This window comes from Macaca mulatta, chromosome 15 (genome assembly GCF_049350105.2).
Source record: "Macaca mulatta isolate MMU2019108-1 chromosome 15, T2T-MMU8v2.0, whole genome shotgun sequence".
Taxonomy (NCBI): domain Eukaryota; kingdom Metazoa; phylum Chordata; class Mammalia; order Primates; family Cercopithecidae; genus Macaca; species Macaca mulatta.
Window position 1 is genome coordinate 123,445,866 of NC_133420.1, and position 22,769 is coordinate 123,468,634.

General features: G+C 50.5%; 2 protein-coding genes across 5 annotated transcripts in view; one reads left to right on the forward strand and one right to left on the reverse strand.

The window, feature by feature from the left end:
• SUSD3 (sushi domain containing 3) overlaps positions 1-22,769 on the forward strand; it is a 399,581-nt gene that overhangs the window by 170,857 nt on the left and 205,955 nt on the right. The window lies entirely within an intron of this gene.
• Positions 1-22,769, reverse strand: part of BICD2 (BICD cargo adaptor 2) — a 48,362-nt gene that overhangs the window by 13,959 nt on the left and 11,634 nt on the right. For all 4 annotated transcript variants that reach the window (XM_015117247.3, XM_077965206.1, NM_001257956.1 and 1 more), the window contains 1 exon segment: positions 3,640-3,852. In XM_015117247.3, the coding sequence (XP_014972733.1) occupies positions 3,640-3,852 (213 nt within the window).

The window sequence follows — 22,769 nt, forward strand, 5'->3', positions numbered from 1 at the left end:
CATGCCGTGGGTGACAATGGCACCATCTCTGCTGATGCTGTAGGACACAAACACTGTGCTTTCATGCCCACACCACTGGGCGTAGGCAGCCAGGCTCATCTGGCCTGCCACGTAGCACCTCCATCCAGCACACGCCCAATTGCCAAGGGCTCAAACAGGCTGACTGGTCGCCATGGGGTTTAGTTTTCCCTCAAGTAAGCACCTTCTCCCAGTGAGCCTGTCTGATGTCAGCCCAAAGGAGTACAGGGGACAAACTCTGCTGTGTGTGGCCGAGCAGCCCAGATGAAGGAGGTGGGAGCACAGGCCTGTAGCTGACCACCAGGGTCCCATCTCAGCTCCCCTTCTATGGGATCCCCACACCTCAGACGGCTCATCAGCAAGCAGGGTGTGACAACTGCCTGCTTCAAGGAGCCACTCCGCAGGGGGTCGGCTGCCGTCTCTCCTGTCCCCACCAGACCTCAACCCCAGGACACTCTCATCTCTGCCTTGACGGCCTAGGCCAGCCCCTTCACCCTACTCCTTCTTGGGGCAAATATGAAGAAAGATCTTGGTGTGTGTGTGAGACCTGGCTCTGACCCCAGGCCTCCTGTGGCTCTCTGGGCCTCTGATTCCCCATCTGGGAAATGGAGCCACATCCCCACTAAGGCCCCATCCAGGTCAGTCCTCAGAAGCTCCCCCACCTGCCAGGGGCCGGGGCAGGAAAGATGCTCTCACGAGCAGCAGAGAAGCTGGAGGACCTGCCCACATGTGGGGCCCACACATACACAGCGATTAGAGTCAAGATCTGAAAAGCACCTCTCCTCTACCAGCCAGGACACCTTAGGCACATGGTGGAACCTTGCAAACCTCTGTTTCTTCACATCTGACAAGATACCAGTAGGGTCACCAGAAGGACCAGGTCTGAGGCAATCAGAACTGTCCAACACATGCCAAGTATGTTTGTTACTGTAAAGCTTCACAGGTCCTCATGGTGTGTTGGGGTGTGGAGGTGGACAGACAACCAGTTGACACAAGGGAGGAAAAAGGGGAAGGGCTGTTGAGGGTAGCAGGGTGGTGGGTCAAAGGATACAATGAAGGTTGTTTTATCGTCAAATGTACCCTTTCTGACCCATGAGATGTGAGCCTTGGGCAGTGATTGGGCAAAGCCATGTTGGGGGGTAGGGGAGCATGGAGGAGCTTGGCACAGTGGCTCAGAACAGCAGGCAGCAGAAGACAAGAGTTGTGCACGGCTGGGACTGGTGGTGGTGAGACAAGGTCAGTCCTAGAGATGCTCCACCCCAACCAGGTACCCAAGGCGAGGACCTGGGATGGTTCCTACAGCTCTGCAGCAAGCCAGGGCAGGGACACGGGCATGGGGGACACAGCATGCCCAGGCACCCAGGCAGGGACCCTCAGGAGAGAGAGGGAAGGCTGAGGGGTGTGCAGGGAGTGTCAGGATTTCCTCCTGAAGCACAAACAGAACCACATAAATCCTCTCTTCCCCACAAGACCTGCAGCATCTTTAACTTGCTGTGCTCATTTCCAGTCTCACCTGAAGCCAGCAGGGCCACCCAGCCCTCTTTGGCCTCTGCCACCAGAGATAGGTCTCTTGGAAGAGACAAGCAGTGGAATGTGCTGGGCTAGGGAGAAAGCACCTGCACACGCTTTTCAGGAATAGAGGGGCCAGACAGATGGCAGCTGGGGCAGCCAAGGATACATCTCTCCAGCCACACAGCCCCTCCTCCCACTGACCAGAGGGCTCCTTGTGGGAGGAAATGAGATCATGTACTGCCGCTTCAGAATCTGAGACTCGCCACCCTGACTCCAAGCCAAGCTCCTCCCTGGACCCCTAGGGCCTCAGCGATCTCTGACCTCTCATTCCTACCGCTGCTGGCACCGAGGGCAGTATCCTTCAGTACTGGCATGCTAAGCCAACCGCAGCAGCCCTAATCACTGCACACCCTCAGGCCTATGCCCTGCTGACCTCCAGTAAGATTATCTGCTGCAGAGGGTGGGGCTCCTGTGGCAGGAACAAGGGTCCACAAGTGCTCCGACAATGTGGGGCGAAGGAGCTGTGGGGCATCCTCTACAAGGGGCTTCAGAGACTGTCGGTTTACAGACGGGGAAACTGAGGCCAGGACTAACGATAAGGCCTAGGCCAGGCCCCAAGTCTCAGTGAAAGGCAAAGTCAGTATCAGCCCATTCCCAACCGACTGGTGCTCCACTCCTCCAGCCATTCCCAATGAGAACTTGGGGCCGACCCTCAAAGGCCACGGCCAGGAGGACTACAGCTCACTTGCCAACTTCCAGCTCCACTTGCAGAACCCAGGGACCATCCCACCTCCATCTTGGTGATGGGGCCTCATCCTTCCTCAGAGGGCATTGGCCCCTCTTGCCCCCATGACAGGCATCTCAGCCCCACTTTTGTCCCCACAGCCCACTCCCCGTGTAACCACCAAACCCAAGCTGGACCCTGCCTCCTTCAGGGCCCCACCCAGGCCTGCGGGACTCGCCCGACACTCCTCCTGCCCTTGGCTCAGCCCCACAGTGAACATGCCCCTGCCCCAGGGACAGGCACGGGGTACGGCTCTCCCCTGATATCTGCCACATGCCTTCTAGGAGAATGAGGCTTTCCTCATGCTGTGTCCTCAGGTTCACAGACACCGAGGCCCCAGCAGGGCTCAATTAAAATACGTGCCAGTCAGTGAGGAAAGACACTCAGGGGCTCACTCAACCTTCCCTGAGCCTCCTGTTCAAGCCAGCGAGACTCTCCTCCCACCTGCCCCAGTGGAAGACTCTCCTCCTCCTGGTGGCTCACACTGCACAGGCTCCACGCCCCACAGCAAACCTCCCAAATCCTGCTTTAGCCATATCGTTCCCCTGGGCTCCCCAATCCTCCCCGACTCCAGGGCCTAAGTGTCAGGGCCATGAGCAGCTGGTCCTGTGGCCTTTGTGCCTGTCAGGGCCCAAGAGCCAAGCTGGTTCCTCTGACTTCATGTTCACAAGCTCATGGACGGACACCACAGTTTCATTTCTAGATGCAGAGCCTGTGCCATGTACCCATGGCTGTCCATGGGTACCCAGGACTCCAACAGGCTCTAGTGCCAGGGACCACTCACCCAGACCCTCCCTGCAGGCACTCTGCTGTGCACAAGGCAGGGGTGTGGCAGCTGGGGCCACTGGCGGTGGTCTCCACCCCTAATTCTCAGACACGCACATCCTACCTCGAGTCTCCATGGAATATTTGGGGTTTGTGTTCTTATTACAGTTGGGCATAATGCAGGCCCTGAATGACACAAAACATTCCCAGGGCAGGGGGGAGTCCAATGACAAGGAGTGCCCCATGGGCATCAGCCCTTAGCCTCCACGAGTGGCTAACCGCACCCCTCCCTGACTGACCACCTCTCTGCTCTGGACTTGCTCATGGGACTTGCTTCACTAGTGAGATGGAAGCAAGCCAGATGCAGCGGAACTCGTGGGTCCATCTCTCTCCCTTCTGCCACATGGGCAGTGGAGGATGAGACAAGGAAAGCAAGACAGCCCAGCCAGCTGCAGCATCCCCAGAAGCCAGCCCAGCCCAGCCACCCACCAGGCACACCTGCTATGTGACCCTGGTGGCACTACTGCAGCCACAGAGTAGGCCCCTCCTCACCCCCTCACCTCCTTCAGCTCCTGGGCCACGGAGGCCAGGCGTTCATTCTCCGACTGCGTGTTGGTGAGGACATTGCGCAACTGCTTCAGCTCCGTCTGCAGCTCTAGCACCTTCCGCACGTAGTACTGCTCCTTGGAGGCCGACTCCTGGATCAGGCTCTCCTCCCGGCTCTCTCCGTCAGCAGCCACCTTCTTGTGATTCGTGTGTGCTTGTCCAAAGGCCTGCATCAGGAGACAAAACACTTGTCAGGTGGGCCTCCCAGGGGCACTGAAGGATAGAGACTCAGCTCACAGGCGACATTCATGCTGCAGAACAACAGCAACAACGATGGGGACTGTGGGCCTGAAGGGAGGGCCCCCGCCCTGGGAGGTGCATCTGTGACGTGCCTATGGTTTGCACACATGCAAACGCAACAAGCTGCACCCAAGATTCATTTGCTTCACCAAAATAAGAGAAAGCCTGGTCTCTGAGGAACAGTGTCTGCACTGGCAAGACAAGTACTGGAGTCAGGGAGCCGCAGCGGGCACGTGTGACAGCAGCTGGGGCCCGCGGAGGGAGCTCCCACACAGCTCCTACCTCCTCCCACTCCAGATGGCACGCCAGCCACCACATATGAAGGGCAGAGGGAGTCTGTCCATCCTGCTGCCTGATGCTGGCTCATCCTTCACGCCTGGGAGAGACCTGGGCTGAGCAGTCAGAGCCCCAGTCCCAAGGACGGCAGTGATGGTAAGAATTAGACAGAGGCCAGCACAGTGTGCCACCCACTCTGCCTAGTTCCTGGCTCAGAGGCCAACATACCAGCATGTTCCAGAGGGGTGAGGAACAAGGGGGGCGGGGGCTGCATGTGGCAAAGAAGTGTAGGGCCCTGGGGCTCAGGGAGGAGACCTGATGGGTGAGATCGACCAGAAAGGCGTGCTCGCCTAGCCCAGGGTGACCACCTGCCCACGCACCCGAGAGACGACAGCTGTGTCATGTCCATGCCCAAAAACCCAGGCCAGCCGGCCTCCCATCGTGTATACCCCAGGCGAGTGGCCCAGCCTCCACGCAGGTGCCATCGCCCTCCTTCCCTCCCACTGCCCACTACCCCCACATAGCTGGCATGGCAGGACAGGGCTTCCATGGGTAGAGGGCAGAGGGCCCGCAGTGTGTCACCCCCAGCAGCCCCTGTCTCACTGGCCACTCCACCACAGAGTTCTTGAGGGAGACCTTATCTTTTTACGGTAATCCTGGCTCATGGCAGAAAACAAGATCAAGAGAGATGCGACTGAAAGTGGATGACTTTGTTTCCCTAAGAGAGAAAAAGGAGCATTTTTCACTCATTTACTATTCAATATTAAATCTAAGAATTCAGTTCAAGAAAATAGGGAAAATGTACAAAACCATGAAGAAGGATGTTACTAAGCAGGACAGTTTCTAATTTCAAGAAATCAAAGCAAAGAGTAACTCATTTCCTCCCACCAGGAGACTGGCAAAAGAAACCAGGGTCTAGTCTGAGTCCAGAGTCTCATGGGACCAATAGGGGAATCAAGGGGAAGACAGACTGATCTCACAGCACTGTGAGGATCACAGGATCCTGCCTGGAAGAGCACACATGTGCTGTGGCAGGTGTGGTGACATGTGCTATAAGGTATGTGTTGTGTGTGTGTGTCTCGTGGTGTTGTGGGGGACACCCCTAAACAAGGCTAACAGGACAACACAGCCCAGCAGGAAGACTGGTGCTGGCACTGGGACTCCACCTGGGGACTCGGGACTGTCATGGACACTCCTGCTGTGGATGTACAGACATCCATGGCACCCACACTTCTGCGGAGGCTGGGTCTTGCTCACCTGCCCCACCCATCAACACAACACCACTCTGTGGAAGATGTCCGTTCTTCCACAAGGCAGTCGGGTCAGCGCCGTGATTTCTGCTCTGTTCTTATCCTAGTCCCAAGGAAGGACCGAATCATGATGTCTACACAGCACCTGATCCACCCTGCCCAGCCCCAGGCCACAAGAATGGAAACCAGACATGGAACTGGCCCCAACTGTGGGCTCCCCACCCAAGTGGCAGCCAGGCCCCAAGTCCCTCACTGAGTGAGGGGCCCACAGGCTGCAGGCGGCATGGGCAGCACCAGACCATCTGGGCCTTCTGACAAGCAGGCGGGACCCAACTGAAGGGTCCAGCACACATGGCTGCTCAGAACACGCCCACAAGCCTGGAGCTGGGGATGCACACATCACCTCAGAAGCTTTCTCCAGGCATGACAGCTAAATGCCATGACACGACATTCAAGTCCGGGCCTCCTGGCCTGAGCCCTGGATCTTTTCCTTTGCTTAAGCTCCCAGCCCGGGGCCCACGAACACTCCTAGGCAGCTTTTCAAACACACTGAGATAGAGACTTCCGCCTACAGCCAAGACAAGATTGTTGCAGAAATTAGGACTACCTTCTCTGTGAAAACTTAAAAAAAAAAAAAAAAACAGACAATGACAGAATATAAATAAATAATAAGCAGTGGTTTTCACGTCACGGGCACTAGATAGTGAGGGACAGATCAGGGGAGTTCCAGGAGCCCCCTCCACCAAGAGAACTTCCCAGCCATGGAAAAATGGGAGACTGAGTCAAGGCGTGGCAGACCCTGTCAAGGAGGGACTGGAAGATGGCAGCAGGGCAGCCAAGCTAGGCAGACCTGCACACAGAGGGCCAGAATCTCCACTGAGGACCAGGCAGCACAGAGCTGAGGAAGTCACTGAAGGACCACCGAGAGGGGCAGAGAAAGCAATCCCCACCATTTACACCAGCCAAAAACAGCACCTGCTCCCACCAGCCACAGGAGAGCCCTCCTGATGCACAGGCAGCAGGGGAGCACTCCCAGGGCCTGACAAAATTCGTCTGGATTAAATCTGCTCTGATACCACAGAGTAAAGCTTAAAGACAAAATCTGAAAGGACCGATCTGATTCCAAGTCACTTAACTACATCCCAGAACAAAGCTCAAGAACACATGAAGGAATACAAAAACATCCATCTCCCAACAGGTGAGGTCCACTGTCCGGCATTCCATCACTAACCACTGAGTAGGCAAAGGTGTACGAATGAGGAAGACAGAAAAAGATCCAGATAGAACTTCTAGAGACGAAAAGTACAGCGGATGGGATTCACAGCAGATAAAACAACGCAGAAGAAAAGATTAGTCAACTTGAAAAACCACAGCAAACTATCCAACATGAAACACAGAGAAAAAAGGCTAAAAGACAAAAGCAAAACTCGAACAGAGCATTGGTGAAGTATGACACAATTTCAGGAAGTCTTACATAAGGACTAATTGGAGTCCCCAAAGGAGAAAAACAGGAAAATAAAAAAAAAAATTGAAGAAATCAGAGCTGAAAATTTTCCAAATTTCATGAAAATTATAAACCCACAGACATCAGCAGCTTGTCAACCCAAGCACAAGAAATATGAAGAAAACTACACCAAGGCATAACATAAAATTGTTTAAAACCAATTTTACAATAAAAATATTAAAATCAGCCAGAAGAAAAAGGATACATGACTCAAGAGGAGCAAAGTTAAATGACAGCTGATTTCTCTAACAAGCCAGGAGACAGTGGAACAACATCTTTTAAACGGCAAAACAAAAAAACTTAACTAGAATGATATACTCACTGAAAACTGTTCACAAATAGAGGTGAAATACTTCAGACGTACAAAAGCTGAAAGAATTTATCAACAGCAGATCTGCATTGGTATTTAAAGATATGTTAAATAAAATCCTTCAGGCAGAAGAAAAATAATACCATATGGAATCTATATCTACATGGAAGAAATGGTAATTAAATAGGCAAACATAAAATACTTATTTTTATTATTTAAATCTCTTTAAAAGATAATTAACTTGAAATTCAATACAATCCCTACCAAAATTCCAAAAGCCTTTTTAGCAGAAACGGAAAAGCTGATTTTCAAATTCATATGGAATTGCAAAGGGCCTAGAGGAGCTAAAACAACATTCAAAGAGAGTAACAAAGTGAGAAAACTCACAATTTCAAAACTTAATACAAAGCTACAGTGATCAAAACAATGTGGTACTGGTGTAAAGATATAGAGACCAACGGGATAGAATAGAGTCCAGAAATAAACCCTTATATATATGGTCAATTGATTTTTGGCAAGGGTACAAAAATAATTTGATGTTAAAGAATAGTTTTTCGGCCAGGCGTGGTGGCTCACGCTTGTAATCCCAGCACTTTGGGAGGCCGAGGCAGGCGGATCACTAGGTCAGGAGTTTGAGACCAGCCTGGCCAACACAGCGAGACCCCGTCTCTACTAAAAATAAAAAAAATTAGCTGGGCGTGGTAGCGGGTGCCTGTAATCCCAGCTTCTTGGGAAGCTGAGGCAGGAGAATGGTTTGAACTCGGGAGGCAGTGGTTGCAGTGAGCTGAGATCACCCCACTGTACACCAAGCTGCGCGCCAGAGGGAAAAAAAAAAAAAAAGGTTTTCAACAAATGATGCTGGGGGCAAGTAGCTATATATATGCAAAATAATGAAGCTGAACCCCTACCTCACATTATACACAAAAATTAACTCAAAATGAATCAAATACCTAAATATAAGAACTAAAACTATAAAACTTTCAGAAGATAATGTAGGGATTAATCTTCATGACCTGGGATTTGGCCATGAATTCTTAGATATGACACCAAAAACGTTAACTAACAACAGCAAAAAATTAAGTCACTTGAACTTCATCAGAATTAAAAACCTCATACATCAAAGGACATAATCAAGTGAAAAGACAACCTACACCATAAAAGAAATGTTTTCAGATTACCTATCTGATAAGGATATGATATCCAGATCATATAAAAAATCTCTTACAACTCAATAAAAAGATAAACAACTGGCTGGGCGCGGTGGCTCACGCCTATAATCCCTGCACTTTGCGAGGCTGAGACAGGTAGATCACCTGAGGTCAGGAGTTCAAGACCAGTCTGGCCAACATGATAAAACCCCATCTCTACTAAAAATACAAAAAAATCCGCTGGGTGTGATAATCCTGTAATCCCAGCTACTCAGGAGGCTGAGGCAGGACATCCACTATGGAGGTTGCATTGAGCCAAGATCATGCCACTGCACTCCAGCCTGGGCAATAACAGCGAAACTCTGTCTCAAAAAAAAAAAAAAAAAAAAGACACACAACCTAATTAAAAAATGAATAGGCCAGGCACAGTGGCTCATGCCTGTAATCCCAGCACTTTGGGAGGCTGGGGCGGGCAGATCATGAGGTCAGGAGATCGAGACCACAAAATTGAGGCACAACAGAGTTCAATGCTTGCCAAGGGTGCACAGTATGGGATGGTGCAGGGCTGGAGACAGAAGGCTGGCAGAATACGCCTCAGGATGGAAAACAGGGCAGTAAGGATCCTGTCCAACAGATGAGCCCAGTGCCCCACCCTACCCCTACTCCTAGGAGATAGAGAAGGCAGGCCAGGTACCAGGGGCACCTGTGAGCACGAGCCCATCTGTGCCCACCACCCCCATCTCAGGGAAGCACAGCCAACATTCCCTGCTAGCACCTCTGAAATAAGCTGCAGCGGCAGGGCTATGTGACTGTGGTGGGCGCCAATCACAATGTGCCTCAATTTCCTCATGTGAAACCTGCGTTAATAATGTCACCAATCTGAGCTTAGTGCTGTGGAGGAGATTTAGTCAGTTAACGTAATTCACTTACCAGAGTCTATGTGGCCTCCTACTCCACCCATCCCCTGATGATAGGAGCTTTAAAATACAGGTTCAGGGAGTTACTCTTTGTTCTCCTCTCTAGGGCTCCCACTGCCTTTCGGATGCCCAAGAAGGAGCCAGCTCCTCCAGAGTCAGCATATCTCTGACTCAGGATGTGGCTGAGGCTATTGTCACTGGACCAGTGTTAACATGCTGAGATCCCGACAACCCCAGTGTGGGGGCAGCGCATGGGAGGCTGGGTGGCTTTAGAATGAGCCCATAGCAGATACTTAGGCCCCCATCAACCCCCCAGCAGAGGCTGAGATCCAGAAACAGAAGCTGGACGATGAAGGAAGAGTAAAAGATTACGACCAACAACGGGTTACGGTTACCCCTGTGGTTTTCATTCTTTCCTGACGCCAGTACCAGCAAAGCTCCCTGTTATCACCTGGGCACTCCCACCACCTTAGAACAACTCTTCAAGCGTTACTTTCTGTGAAAGTAAAACTAAGTCTATGCTGGAATGGCTGAGACCCTGGCCTGTGCCTAGTGCAGAGGAGGAAATAGTGGCAGGTGATCAGAGCCTGGGAGGACGGGGAAGTGCGCCAGGTGGAAGGAAGAGCAAAGCAAGAGGTAAGACAAGGTGAGGCCAGAAGGAGAACTAGGTCCTCATACCAGGGCCTCTGAACCTCTGGACAAGAATCTCTTTCCCTCCCTCCTCAGCCACGTAGGCCTCCAGCTTTGCCGAGGTACCCCACTGTGCAAGAGGCACTGCCCTGCCTGCCCACTTCCCAGCGGCACAGCAGGAGAGCCAATGGGTATGTGCACACCTGAAGCCAGGCTGCCTGGGCCCACGTCCTGGCTCTGCCACTGGTCAGCTATGACTTGGTGAGCTCCTCCCTCACTGTGCCTGTCTGTCAAAGGGGCTACGGGGTCAAGTTCCCATAGTTGGGCGTGTGTAAGCCCACCCTGATGCCAAGGCAGCATGGGCATCGGGTCAGGGTCATTCACAATCACCCCATTTATGAGAAGTGGCAGGGCTTGAAGAGCAGCCCCAGGCCAGTGCCTGCCCCCTCCCACCTGCCACAAGGTTGGTCCCTGATGGTCCCCACAAGGCCAGGTGCTGGCTCCAAAGTGGCCTCACTGTCCTTTTTCACGTGCAAGATGTCCTTACTCTGTAGTCAGCCAGTGGGGCTGCCTGGCTCTGTGGCAACTACCTAATCACAGTTCCCTCAGCTACAAAGGAAGGTCACCCCACTCCCTCCCCACTCTCAAGAGAGAATGTGTATATCTCCACAATAAGAGCTGGCCATCAGCCCTAGCTAGTAGAGGTTGACCCTTCAGTCTCCGGACAAACCTGTACAGGGCGTGGAAACAGGTCTGCGCAGGAAACTGAACCAACCCCACTTGCCGACCTTCCACTGGGGTCTGGCTCCCTGGAGAAGGCCTACACCACCAGGGCAAGGAACCAGGCCTCTAGGCAGGGCTGTCCCAGGGAATTCTCTTTCATCCTAAACCAGTTTGGCCATCTGATACAACAGGAACAACACTTGCCAAGCCAGGAGAGCCAGCCTCAGCATTCCAATGAGGCAGGACTTGTTCCAGGATGCAGTTTCCACAACAAAACTGGGAGCCTCAATTCCTTAATCTGCGAGGCTGATCCAGCACCACCCACTGACAGCCAGCTGGTCCCACACTTGTCCCTGAAGGTCCACGATGCCTGCATGAGGGTGGGCCCAGCCTCCTGGGAACGGCTGGGCCTGGGCATCCCAGGAATCCCACTAGTCCTAGCCTGGCTGCCTCCGCTGGGCCCTCCCACCACCTGCTAAGGTAGAGACACTGTTGGGCTCCTTGTCAGGGCTGGTCCAAGCAGGGGAAAGGCCTGATCCTCATCCACTCGACGGGCTGTGAATACCCTCTGCTCAGCACCCATCTTCCTACCCAGGCTTGTTGAAAAATCCCAGGGACTGGCTTCACCATCCCCTCAATGTTTACTAACAGCACTTATTAGTGCTTACTGCATGCCTGGTCTCTGGTAGGTACTGGGACAACAGACTATCAGGCCTCCCAAGACCCAAGTCTGAGGGCCTGTAGCCCAGATAGTCAATTGAGACCACAAATCCTCCCACCCTGGGGAACCACAGGATGATAAAACTCACTCGATTACGGATTGTCAGTATCCCAGGCTCTCTATTCCCCCCAACCACAGTGAGGAGCCCCTGAAGTGCTGGTCAACTCTTTACAGTTTTGAAGCAGTATTCCTATCAGAAGTTCGCACTTGGCGGGCAGGGAGGCATAGCCTTTGGAGGAAGACCCGACCCCCGACCACGGTTTTACTCCTTGTGAGAGGGAAGAGGCAAAGAAATCTGCAAAGCCAGGAAACAGCAGTTCAAGTCCAGCACCCACCTCCTTCACAATCATGCAGTCAGTAAATACTATCAAATGATGAACTTGCCCCCCAAAAACTGCCACAACAAGCCACAGGGCTTCAACACCTGATGGGGTCAAAGGGAAATCAGGTGTTTCCGAGGCCTTAAAAGGAGCTGGGGTGGTCTGCAGGACATGAGAAGACCTGGAGGCCTCAGACGCTTGTGTCTATACACCTTGCTCCACTCCGGGCAGCTCTGCATGTGCTGTTCAGAGTCCTGTCCCGCATAGCCAGGACTCCACAGGAGTCCAAGTGGCATCAAGCCTTATTACAGTCATGAGGGTGCTCAGGCCTATCAAGCTGACATAAATACAAGCTCAACAATATTATTATGAGATAAAGAATTTAGGCCAGGCGCACTGGCTCACGCCTGTAATCCAGCACTTTGGGAGGCTGAGGTCTGATCACGAGGTCAGGAGATCGAGACCATCCTGGCTAACACGGTGAAACTCCGTCTCTAATAAAAAAATACAAAAAAATTAGCTGGGTGTGGTGGCGGGTGCCTGTAGTCCCAGCTACTTGGGAGGCTGAGGCAGGAGAATGGCCTGAACCCGGGAGGCGGAGCTTGAAGTGAGCTGAGATCATGCCACTGCACTCCAGCCTGGGCGACAGAGTGAGATTCCGCCTCCAAAAAAAAAAAAAAAAAAAAAAGAATTTATAGCATTATGACATTAAACTCTCTCATAGATTAATCAAACCTATCGTGACCCAAACAGCCTAGTATAAAATACATCAAAATGTCAACCACGCAGAGGGAGAGATCCAGGCTCTGCAATAGCCAGCAAATCAGAACTGGCACAGACACCAGGACTCAGGGCATAAGGAAATGATACCACAAGAGGATACAGAATGACATCAGAGCAATCTAAAAAAGGAAGAAATTCCATTTATGTGTAGGTGCACCACAGGAGAACAAATAGAAGACGGTATTTCATGTAAGTTTTCTGTAAATCTGAAACTGTTCTAAAAAATATATGCTGTAAAAAGTTAGCATACACTCAAACGTGAAAATTGAAAAATGATCTCTTAAATACATCTGTATTAGAGAGGGTATACAGAACAAACCAACAGGAAACCAAATAAACAAAAAATAGAAACAAATCATATGAAAACTTCAGAATCACGGCCAAAGCAGTACTGTGCGGGGGGTTGCGGGGGATTGCACTAAAAATAAATAATGATAAAAAGAAACAGTCTCTCTAGACTGGGATTGCAGAAACTGAATAAAGTAACAAGCAGAAGTCTCACAAAGGGGAAGTGATACAACAAAAACCCAGAAACAAAAGAAAAAGCAAAGCAACCATGTTCATGTATTTTTTTAACCCGCTAGTGACTGTATTCAGGTTGGTAAGTCTGTGCAAAGTACATACCCCTAAATCAGGGAACTGAACACTTACCAACCTGTCCAGTCCCCACAGGCAACGTGAGGACTGAGCTACCACATCGCTGGTTCCACCCCACAGCCATTGGCAAGATGGGCATCGGCACCAGCAGGCCTGCCTCATGGGAGAACTGACACAGGGAGTGCGTGCCCAGGAGGGAGTCTGGGTGCTGTGTAGCACAGCAGGTCTTGAGCTCTGACCTCGGCCTAAAGTGTCCCTGTCCACATCCGTATTCACTCAAACAAATAATGAGAAAGGAAAACAGAAAGACATGCCTTATCAGTTCTTGATGTATCTGTTGAACATTCCCGTTGAGTTTGCTGAGTTTGTAATGTCCTCTCTAAGGCAGAAGAAAAGACATTACAAACTCAACAGGAATGTTCAACAGGTATGTCATGAACTTACCTGCTAGTTTCAACAGATCTTCCCTTCCAATGGGCAGGGACTCATGGACCAACTCCATGCCCAACACGGATGCAAAAAACTGACAAAATCTTAGCAAACAGAAGTAACAATTTACCTTAAGAGTTACTGTGATCAGAAGACCTTGCCCAAGAACATAAAACCAGGGTAAACCAATTCAATTTTAAAAATCTATATTCAGCATCTGCTATGAAACAAGATAGGACAACAAGTAAGTAAACCATATAGACAGACTGAAGGCAAGCTACCAATATTTCTGCCACAAACTCATATTTTAAAAGGAATTAAAAATGTCATCTATGCTAATATGCTTTACCATAATTTAGCCTGAACTCTTCTCAACTGAAGCACTTGAAAAATGGATGTGGTAATTTTTTTTTTCTTTCTAAATGTCATAAAAAGAGCATCAATAGAGTAAATCTACCTGGATAGATTTAAAACAAAAGCAAACATAGCAAATAATGGAATGCATTAATAAATAATGGAGAAGCATTGGTAAATGAAGATGCATTTGAGTTACCCACCCTCCCCTTAAAAGGAGAAGGCAGGACTACACTCTTCACCACACTCAAAAAACATCGGAAGAGGGAAAAAAAGCATACCGCTAAATTCCTATTTTTTTGCAAGTGATGATTTTGTCTAGAAAATGCACTAAGAAACATCCTCAAAAAAGTCAGAGATCTCAAATACACCAAGATACCCACAAAACCCTCCCAAATTAAACTGTTGAGTTATGTACGCAAAAGAAGAGCAATTACATTTATAATCTTGACCTAAAAAATTAACCCCCAGATATTAACTTAACTAGAAACATGAGATTTATCCAAAGAAAATTATAAAAATACTAATGAGAAAGACAGAGGGTAAGTTGGAAGGTAAGATTCCTCGAGTTGTCATGTAGATTCATGTGATATGGATACCACAGCTACAGACCTGGAAGAAAGCTGCCTCAAATCTTCTGGGGATTACTTCAGAATAATAGTGAAATTTACCTCAAAGATTTAGCAAGCAAAAAGACTCTCCTGCTTACCTCCATTAAAAAATGTTAAAAAGACATAATTCACGTCATAATATCCACCCTTTTAAAGTGGTTTTCAGTGGTTTTTAGTACATTCACAGAGTTGAGTGAACATCACCATTAATTCCACAATTCTATCACCCTCCAAAGAAACCCTGTCCCCATTAGCATTACTCTTCAGCTCTCCCCACTGCCATCCTGAAAACCAATCTATCTTCCATCTCTATGAATGTGTCTATTCTGGACATTTCAGTCTTTTGTGACTGGCCTCTTCACTTAGCACAATGTTTTCAAGGTTCGCCCATGTTGTAGTATGTATGAGAATTCCCTTCCCTTTCATGGTCAAATAATATTCCACTGTATGAACAGATCACATTTGTTTATCCATTCATCATTTGATGGACACTTGGGTTGTTTCCACTTTTAGGCTATTATGAGTGGAACCGCTAGGTCATGTGGTATCTCTAACTTTTTTTGAGGAACTGCCAAATTTTCCACAAGGGCTATCCCATTTTATGTTCCCACTAGCAACACAGGAGGATTCCAATTTTGCCACATCCTCTCCAGGACTTCTTACTGTCTATTTTTTGGTCACAACCATCCCAGTGGGTATGAGAGCTCTTCCTATTTTCTTTCTTTGGAAGACAGGGTCTCGCTCTGTCACCCAGACTGGAGTGTAGTGGTGAGATCATAGCTCTCTTCAGCCTTGACCTCCTGGGCCCAAGCAATCCTTCTGCCTCAGCCTCCTGAGTGGCTGGAACCACAGGCACGTGCCACCATGCCAGCTTTTTTTTTCGAGATGGGGTCTCACTATGTTGCCCATGCTAGTCTTGAACTCCCGGGTTCAAGTGAACCTCCTACTTTGGCCTCCAAAAGTGTTGGGATTATAGGCACAAGACACCGTGCTCAGCCTCTTTCCATTTTATTAAAAAAAGTATTAGTAACAACAATAGCCACCACTCTGTAAGTCTCCTTAAGTATATTATTTCACTTAATGCCTATCTCAAAGTTCTCAGGAGAATCTGTGTTCCCATTTTATGGAGGTAGAAACTAAGGCTCCAAGAGGCCAAGGTTGTGACAAGGCAGAGACACAGATGGAAGACAGCCATCTCTGCCTGCTCCATGCTGGGTCTTTCTGCTGCATCACTGGGTCAGAACTACTGCCTGATGGCAAAGGGCTTCATATCCTGAATATATAAAGATCTCCTACACATACATAAGAAAAAGGCAGACACCCAATAAGAACACTGGAAGAAGGTCTTGAAGAGGCTCTTTACAAAAGAGGCTCTCCAAACGGCCAGTAAACACATGAAAACGTACATGGGGAATGCAACTTACCACCAGAAAGAGCTACTGTGACATGCTGATCAGAATGGCTAGTATGTAAATTAATAACACATCAAGTGCCTGCGGTGAGGATGGAGAGGACAGGGGCTTGCCACACACTCCTGTGCTCCTCTAGAAGAAAGCCTGCCCTGTGTCACCCTAGCCAGTCCATCCAGCAGAAACAGGCATCGGCCACCCCATGAGTGTTCTGACAGCTGAAAACAACCCTAAGGCCGCTCCACCTGACAGTGGGTGAGGAAGGTGTGGTATGTCCACACAAACGAATCCCATGTAGCAATGAGTGCCAATAACCTACAAATACAAGCAGCAATGAGGATCAGTCTCACAATACTGAGGGAACACACAAAAAAGTACAGTGCAGCTCCCTCTATCAGATGTCCAAACCAGGGGAGATATCATCTCTGCTGTCAAAAGCCAGAATGATCACACCTTGACAGGGCTCAGACAGCAGTTCTGGGAAGCTGTAACATGCAACTTCTTGATCTGCTGGTAGCTACATGGGTGCACTTACTTTGATAATTTGTCAAAGTATACAATTATGATTTTTATAGTTTCCATATTTACCTTACGCTCCAGTAAATGTTTATTTTTATTAAAAATTAGTGAAATATGAAAACTATCAAAAGCATTATGAATAGGGTTTAAAAATAAATTATATCTTGATTTAAAAAAAGGAGAAACAAAATGATCTCTGAAATACAATAATGAAATAGAATCAACCTATTAAAAAAAATCCTGAAGCAACCCAGCAATAAGCACACAGTATCTGAAACGCTATCCGAATGCACAGCACTCGCGAGATGAGCTCAGGGCCTTAGCTACTATTACTACTGGGCATTAAAAAGAAAAGATGCCGGGCGCGGTGGCTCACGCCTGTAATCCCAGCACTCTGGGAGGCCAAGGCGGGCAGATCACAAGGTCAGGAGATCGAGACCATCCTGGCTAACACAGTGAAACCCCGTCTCTACAAAAAAAATACAAAAAATTAGCCGGGCATGGTGGCGGGTGCCTGCAGTCCCAGCTACTCAGGAGGCTGAGGCAGGACAATAGCATGAACCCAGGAGGCGGAGCTTGCAGTGAGCCGAGATTGCGCCACTGCACTCCAGCGTGGGCGACAGAGCAAGACTCCATATCAAAAGCAAAAAAAGAAAAAGAAAAGCTGCAGAATATCAAATGTACCCAAGGGATGATGTATTTGCCAACATACACACGTGCACTTAAAATCTATACATTTTACTATATGTAATTCTAGTTTAAAAGATTAATAAAACCCCAAACCAAACATATCACAGGGAGTTAAATTACTTGTTATTCATGAAATAGAGAGTAACAGAAACAAGACGAAAGATCAAATTTTCATAAATGAACTTCAGCAAAAACCTGATACAAGAACAAAGGATCAGGTCAGGAAATGGTGGCAGGAAATGGACTTCAGATTTACACAGGGCCAGATGCTTCAGATCACCGCACAAACAGATGTACAGCCTTGCTAGCAATTTGGGAAAACAACTTACAGCTATAAACATCAGCAGAAACAGAGTCACAGGGCACACTGGGATGGGGGATGGAGGGCTCCAGGGCCAGGAGGGAGGTATAGTTGGGAGATGGATGTGAGATGAGCTAGAACCTCTGCCTACTGTTCAGCCCAGTAATGACCCAGATCCAAGACAGGGTAGAGGCAGTGTGGCGACGGGAGAAGGGGATCCACCTAACTAAGGGTGGGGACAGGGGAGGGGGGGGTCCCCTGTCCTGAGGCATCTTCACTGGCCCTGCTCTGTCCAGATGTCTTCCCAGCCTTGGGCTGCCATCAGCACCTCTCCAGCTCTGATGTGGGCCCAGAGGGAGGAAGACAGAGGACAACACAGTTGTTAACAGACAAGAGGACTCTGGTGCCCAGGGGAGGAGGGCAATAACCCCAAGGCACCACTGCACTTCACAGTTTGTACCAACATAAGCTCATTAGCTTCTCTCACAGGAGGTATTAGCTCCTCTCACAAGTGAGAAACTGAACTCTGAGAACACACATCTCCATAAACGGTTCCCCAAGAGGGTCTGAAGAGAAAGCAAGAAAGAGGAGGCTGATAATCCAGAAGTGGCTGGGCCTGGGCCTGGGCCTGGACCCCGGCCCACAGTGCTCAACTGTCTGATCAATTCCCCAACCCTGCTTGCTCCTCAGAATCACCTGGAGAACTGGAAACTCCCATTCCTAGGTGCATGAACATCTGGGACTCAGTCCTTCCTGGTCTTGGCCTGGAACCCAGAAAGCTTGGGCTCACTGTGGGGACTGCCTGACACTTGAGATCTGGCTGAAGCCAGTCATAGTGGTCCCTGGGCCCCACCTCCCACAATTTATGGAGATCATTTCCTTCCGGACACACGGTCCCTCCCTCCCTAGAAGCAGGTTACCTGAGGTAGCAAAGCATGAGTAAAAGGACTAGCCTTCCTGCTGGGATGTGTTGACATGTGAACACAGAGGGGAGAGGGGCTTGCTGCAGGTACCACCCAAGAAAGATGGAAGCACTGGCCAGGTGTGATGGCTCACGCCTGTAATCCCAGCACTTTGGGAGGCCAAGGTGGGCAGATCACTTGAGGTCAGGAGTTTAAGACCAGCCTGGCCAACATGGCAAAACCCTGTCTCTACTAAATAATACAAAAATTAGCTGGGTGTGGTGGCGGGCGCCTGTGATTCCAACCATTCGGGAGGCTGAGGCAGGGAGAATGGTGTGAACCCGGGAGGCAGAGGTTGCAGTGAGCCAAGATCACGCCACTGCACTCCAGCCTGGGTGATAAAGTGAGACACCGCATGGTCTCCAAAGAAATAGGGAAGCACATGCCACATGTCCACACCAAGTATGGTGCATTCACAACGCCCAGCGCCCAACAATAGGTGGAAGGCAGTAACTCTGGTGCGATGACACAGTGGATGATGCTCAGCAGCCGGAAAACTCACTCCTCATGCAAGTAACCGTCGTGATGGCTCTTAGAGAAGCCAGACCCAAAGGGCCATACACCAACTACGAAGAAAGCTAATCACTGTAGAAGGCAGGCAGTGCACTGCTGGGTGGACAGGAAGGGTCTGAGCACTTCAGGGTAACCTGCACCATGGGGCAGCCACACATGAGCACGCAACTGCACAACCGCATGTGGTCTTACAGGCAAATCATACCTCAATTTAAAACTGAGAGCTGCACAAAACAATCATCTAGTCAGCAGCCAGAGCTGCTCTGGAAATGTCTGCCTGTTGAGGTCAAAGGCCACCCTAAAAAATGCAGCCTGGACTAAAATGGGGCTCAGCCCTGCCTCACAGTGAACCACACCAACGTGGAAGGTGGGTGGCGGGGGTCTCCCAGCAGCTTCTGGAGAAAGGCCACCAGTTTGGTGGTGCTGCCAAGCTCCCACACAGAGAGACCTTCTGGATGACTTCCCTGGTGGGTCCCCAGTAGGCCAAATCTCAGAGCCAGTATGTCGCTGGGGGCCAAGAGAGTGAATGGACTTGTCCACCACCTGCCCCACCACCAACAGCAGCCTCAGGCCTGACCCCTCCTAGGTGCTGACCCCTGGCATCTTGGCCTAGTGCGGGAGGCTGGGCAGCTCTGTGGAGAAGCCCTTTGCCCAGGCCCCTGGCTACGCTGGGAAGTGGGTCTGCATGCCTGTATGCTTTCTTCCAAAGTCCCCGCCAGGCTCCTGGGTGAGGTCCTGACCTCCAACTCTTTCATAGCCACACATGAAACAGCTCCAGGGGCATGGCTCAGGACAGTGGGGTCAGCAGGGAGTCAGCAGGGAGGGCCAGACCCACTGGGCAAGATGGGAAAGTCCAGCAGCTGTCCCAGGACAGCAGAATTCCCCCCAGCCCAACACTACCCTCGCTTCAGCCAGCACCCCCATCACTTTAGCTCGCAGATGCTGAGAAACAGGTCAGGCAGGAGGCCGGGCCGACCATCCAGATACACACACAGTGTGGGTGCGGCAAGGCTTCTCACACGGGAAGGGTTCAGGCCTGTCCTTGTGGACAGGTGGACACCCACGTCTACCACACATCTGCACCTCCTTAGCGAGTGCAGGAGCGGAGTGAGGAGCCCATGCCCAGCAAGTGGCAAGGCTCAGGAAGCATCTGTGGCATGAATGAAGGACAGACAGGGGGACCTACGGACACAGCTGGGAGGTGACAGGCCCCACACCAGAAGTGGGTAGACAGCACGGCAGGTCCAGGGAATAGCCAGATGCTAGCGTGCTGAGAGTGCAGAGAGGCGCTGGATGTGGCTCAGTGAGGCAAGGACTGCAGGGAATTCCAGGGGTACAGGGTGGGCAGGCCTTGGAGGTTCTTCTGGGGCATCTCCTCTTTGACCCTCTCTCTCCAGCCAGTGGAGGGGACACACCCTAGGGACTCAGCGGCAGGAATGGCTCCCAGGCTCACCCCTGCCCTGGGTCTTCCCTTTGCTCATGCACACTCCAGAGAGGGTCAGGGAGGCACCCCAAGTTCTCCACTTGAGGGGCTGTACCCCCTCCAGGGCTGAATCATACACGACATGCAGAGCAGGGAGGATTCAGACTCCCGGGTGTAAACTGCAATGACAGGATGGTGCTCCCACATGCATCTTTCCCCTGCGATCATTCTGGAAGTGTAAACACTCCTGTGACTGATTTCACAGGTCTGAGTGTGGCCCCTGAGCTTTAGAATTTTTGAAAGTCCCCCAGTGACCCTGGGGTGCAAGCAAACTAGCCAGCTCCACATGCTTCTACTGGAACCCAAGTCAGCTAAGAAGCCAGAACTAGACCTGTTGACTACCTGGGTCCCTCACAGACCCAACGACCCACCCAATGGGATCCCATGGGTGTTATGTGGGAGACCCCACCTCACCACCCCTCAGCCAGCTCTTCCCACCCACCCCCAGCTGGGTGGGGATGCTCCAGGAACGCCCACCACCATCACCAAACCAACTTCCTCCTCTCTTTACTCAAAAGGTACTTCCCTAAGCAGACACGGGCAACAAAGGATGTGGGGTCCAGGGCCCCCAGGAGCGGACAGAGGTGAGTGTGAATCATGTGTCTTCACACAAGCCCTGCAAAGTAAAAACCTTTATCGCTCCCTTTCACGGGTGAACAAACTGAGAGGATCAACAAGGTGAGATGATTCATCTGAGTGGCACCATAAGGTTTCTTACTCCAAAATCCATTTTTCTTCTTTGCAGCAGGATGGTTCCCAGAGGAAGTGGTACACGGAGGGGGAAGGGGGTAACAGGAGTGGGGGCAGGAGGTAGAGGTGGTCCCTGAGGAACTCAGACAGCCTCACCTGGCAGGTAGACAGGGAGGAGGAAGGAGGCCCAGGAACACTCAAGCAGGAGCCTGGGAAAGATGCAGGAGTCCCTACAAGAGAGGGTGGTGCCTCTTGGGGACTGGGGTCCAGGTCAGGAAGAGAAAGTGGGGCCTCCAGGCCAGGAGACAGCACCCACCCACCTCTGCCAGCCTATATCCATCAGGCTGGGCACCGCAGGACCAGCCCAGGCCCAAGCCCCTCTGCAGACCCATCTGTCCCTCACACCACAGAAGGCTGAGGGGTGCTGGCCCACCCTTCCCACTGTGTGGCTTTGGAACTGCATTTCCCCAAGAAGTACTTACACTTGTGGATGTGGGGATCGCTAGGACTGAGGGCTGAGAGGCACCCACACAGGGAACACTGTAGGGCTGTGGCGCTTGTCACCAGCCTCTGCCTACCCACGGCCCCTCCTCTGTAAGGCCCACATCAATCGGAAGCAGCCATCCCATCGCCAACCGCGAACCCCAGCTGCCCTGGGCAATGTCCAAATGCTAAGCTGCTTTTAGAAAACTGGGAATTCATCCCTGGGCAGGAGGGATTTAGCCAGAATTGGGTGCCATTTAGAGAAGATTACACCCTAATTGCCCCAGTGTCAGCAGACAGGCTTCTGGCCAGCTGCGCCCAGGGCTGGCAAAGGTCCCCACAGACCCTGGCTCCCCCGCCCAAGGACACAGAAGCCAGTCCTGGGGCCTGGGGACCAGCCCTCATCTTCCATGGCAGCTGGCTGCCCTGACACAAATCTCCATTCAACAGCTTGTAGTCAGGGCAGGAGGGGACAGCTTGGGGGCCCTGCCAGGCAGCTGTCCAGACCACATCTGTTACAAGTGAGGGGCGGATGGCACAGTGGGCACAGCAGCCTGGGCCAGGCTGGGTTGAAAACCACAGGAGAGCATGGCTGTAGCCCGGGTTTTCTCCTCACTTCATCTCTAACCCTCATCACACTTCTTCACCTTATTAGTACTGTTTTAGAAAGAGACGCCAGCAAGGTTCACAATCAGCAAGTGGCAGGAGACTCTTAGGCCTTGCAATCTCCTTGCAATCCCCAGAGTTCTTCCCACCACAGGACGAACTATGAGGGTGCAGCCTGAGGAGAGGGAACTCTTGTTCAGTGCTGGCAGAAACAGAAAATGGTATTCACATTTGGAAGAGTCTAGCAGTTTCTCATAAAGCTAAATACAGTCTTATCATAAAATCCAGCGATCAGACTCTTCAGGTATTTACCCAAATGGTTTGAAAACTTAGGTCTACATTAGAACTTGTATGTGAATGTTTAAAGCAGCTTTATTCATATTTGCCAAAAAGCAGAAGCAACTAAGATGTCTTTCCATAGGTGAACAGATACACTGTGGTTCACCCAGATAATATTATTATGACTTAAGAAGAAAAAAAGAGCAGTCAAGCCACTAAAAAAATGGATAAATCTTAAGTGCATAATGCTAAGTGAAAGAAGCCAGTCTGAAAAGGGCCACATACAGTATAATTCCAATTATGTGACATTCTGGAAAAGGCAAAACCATATGATGT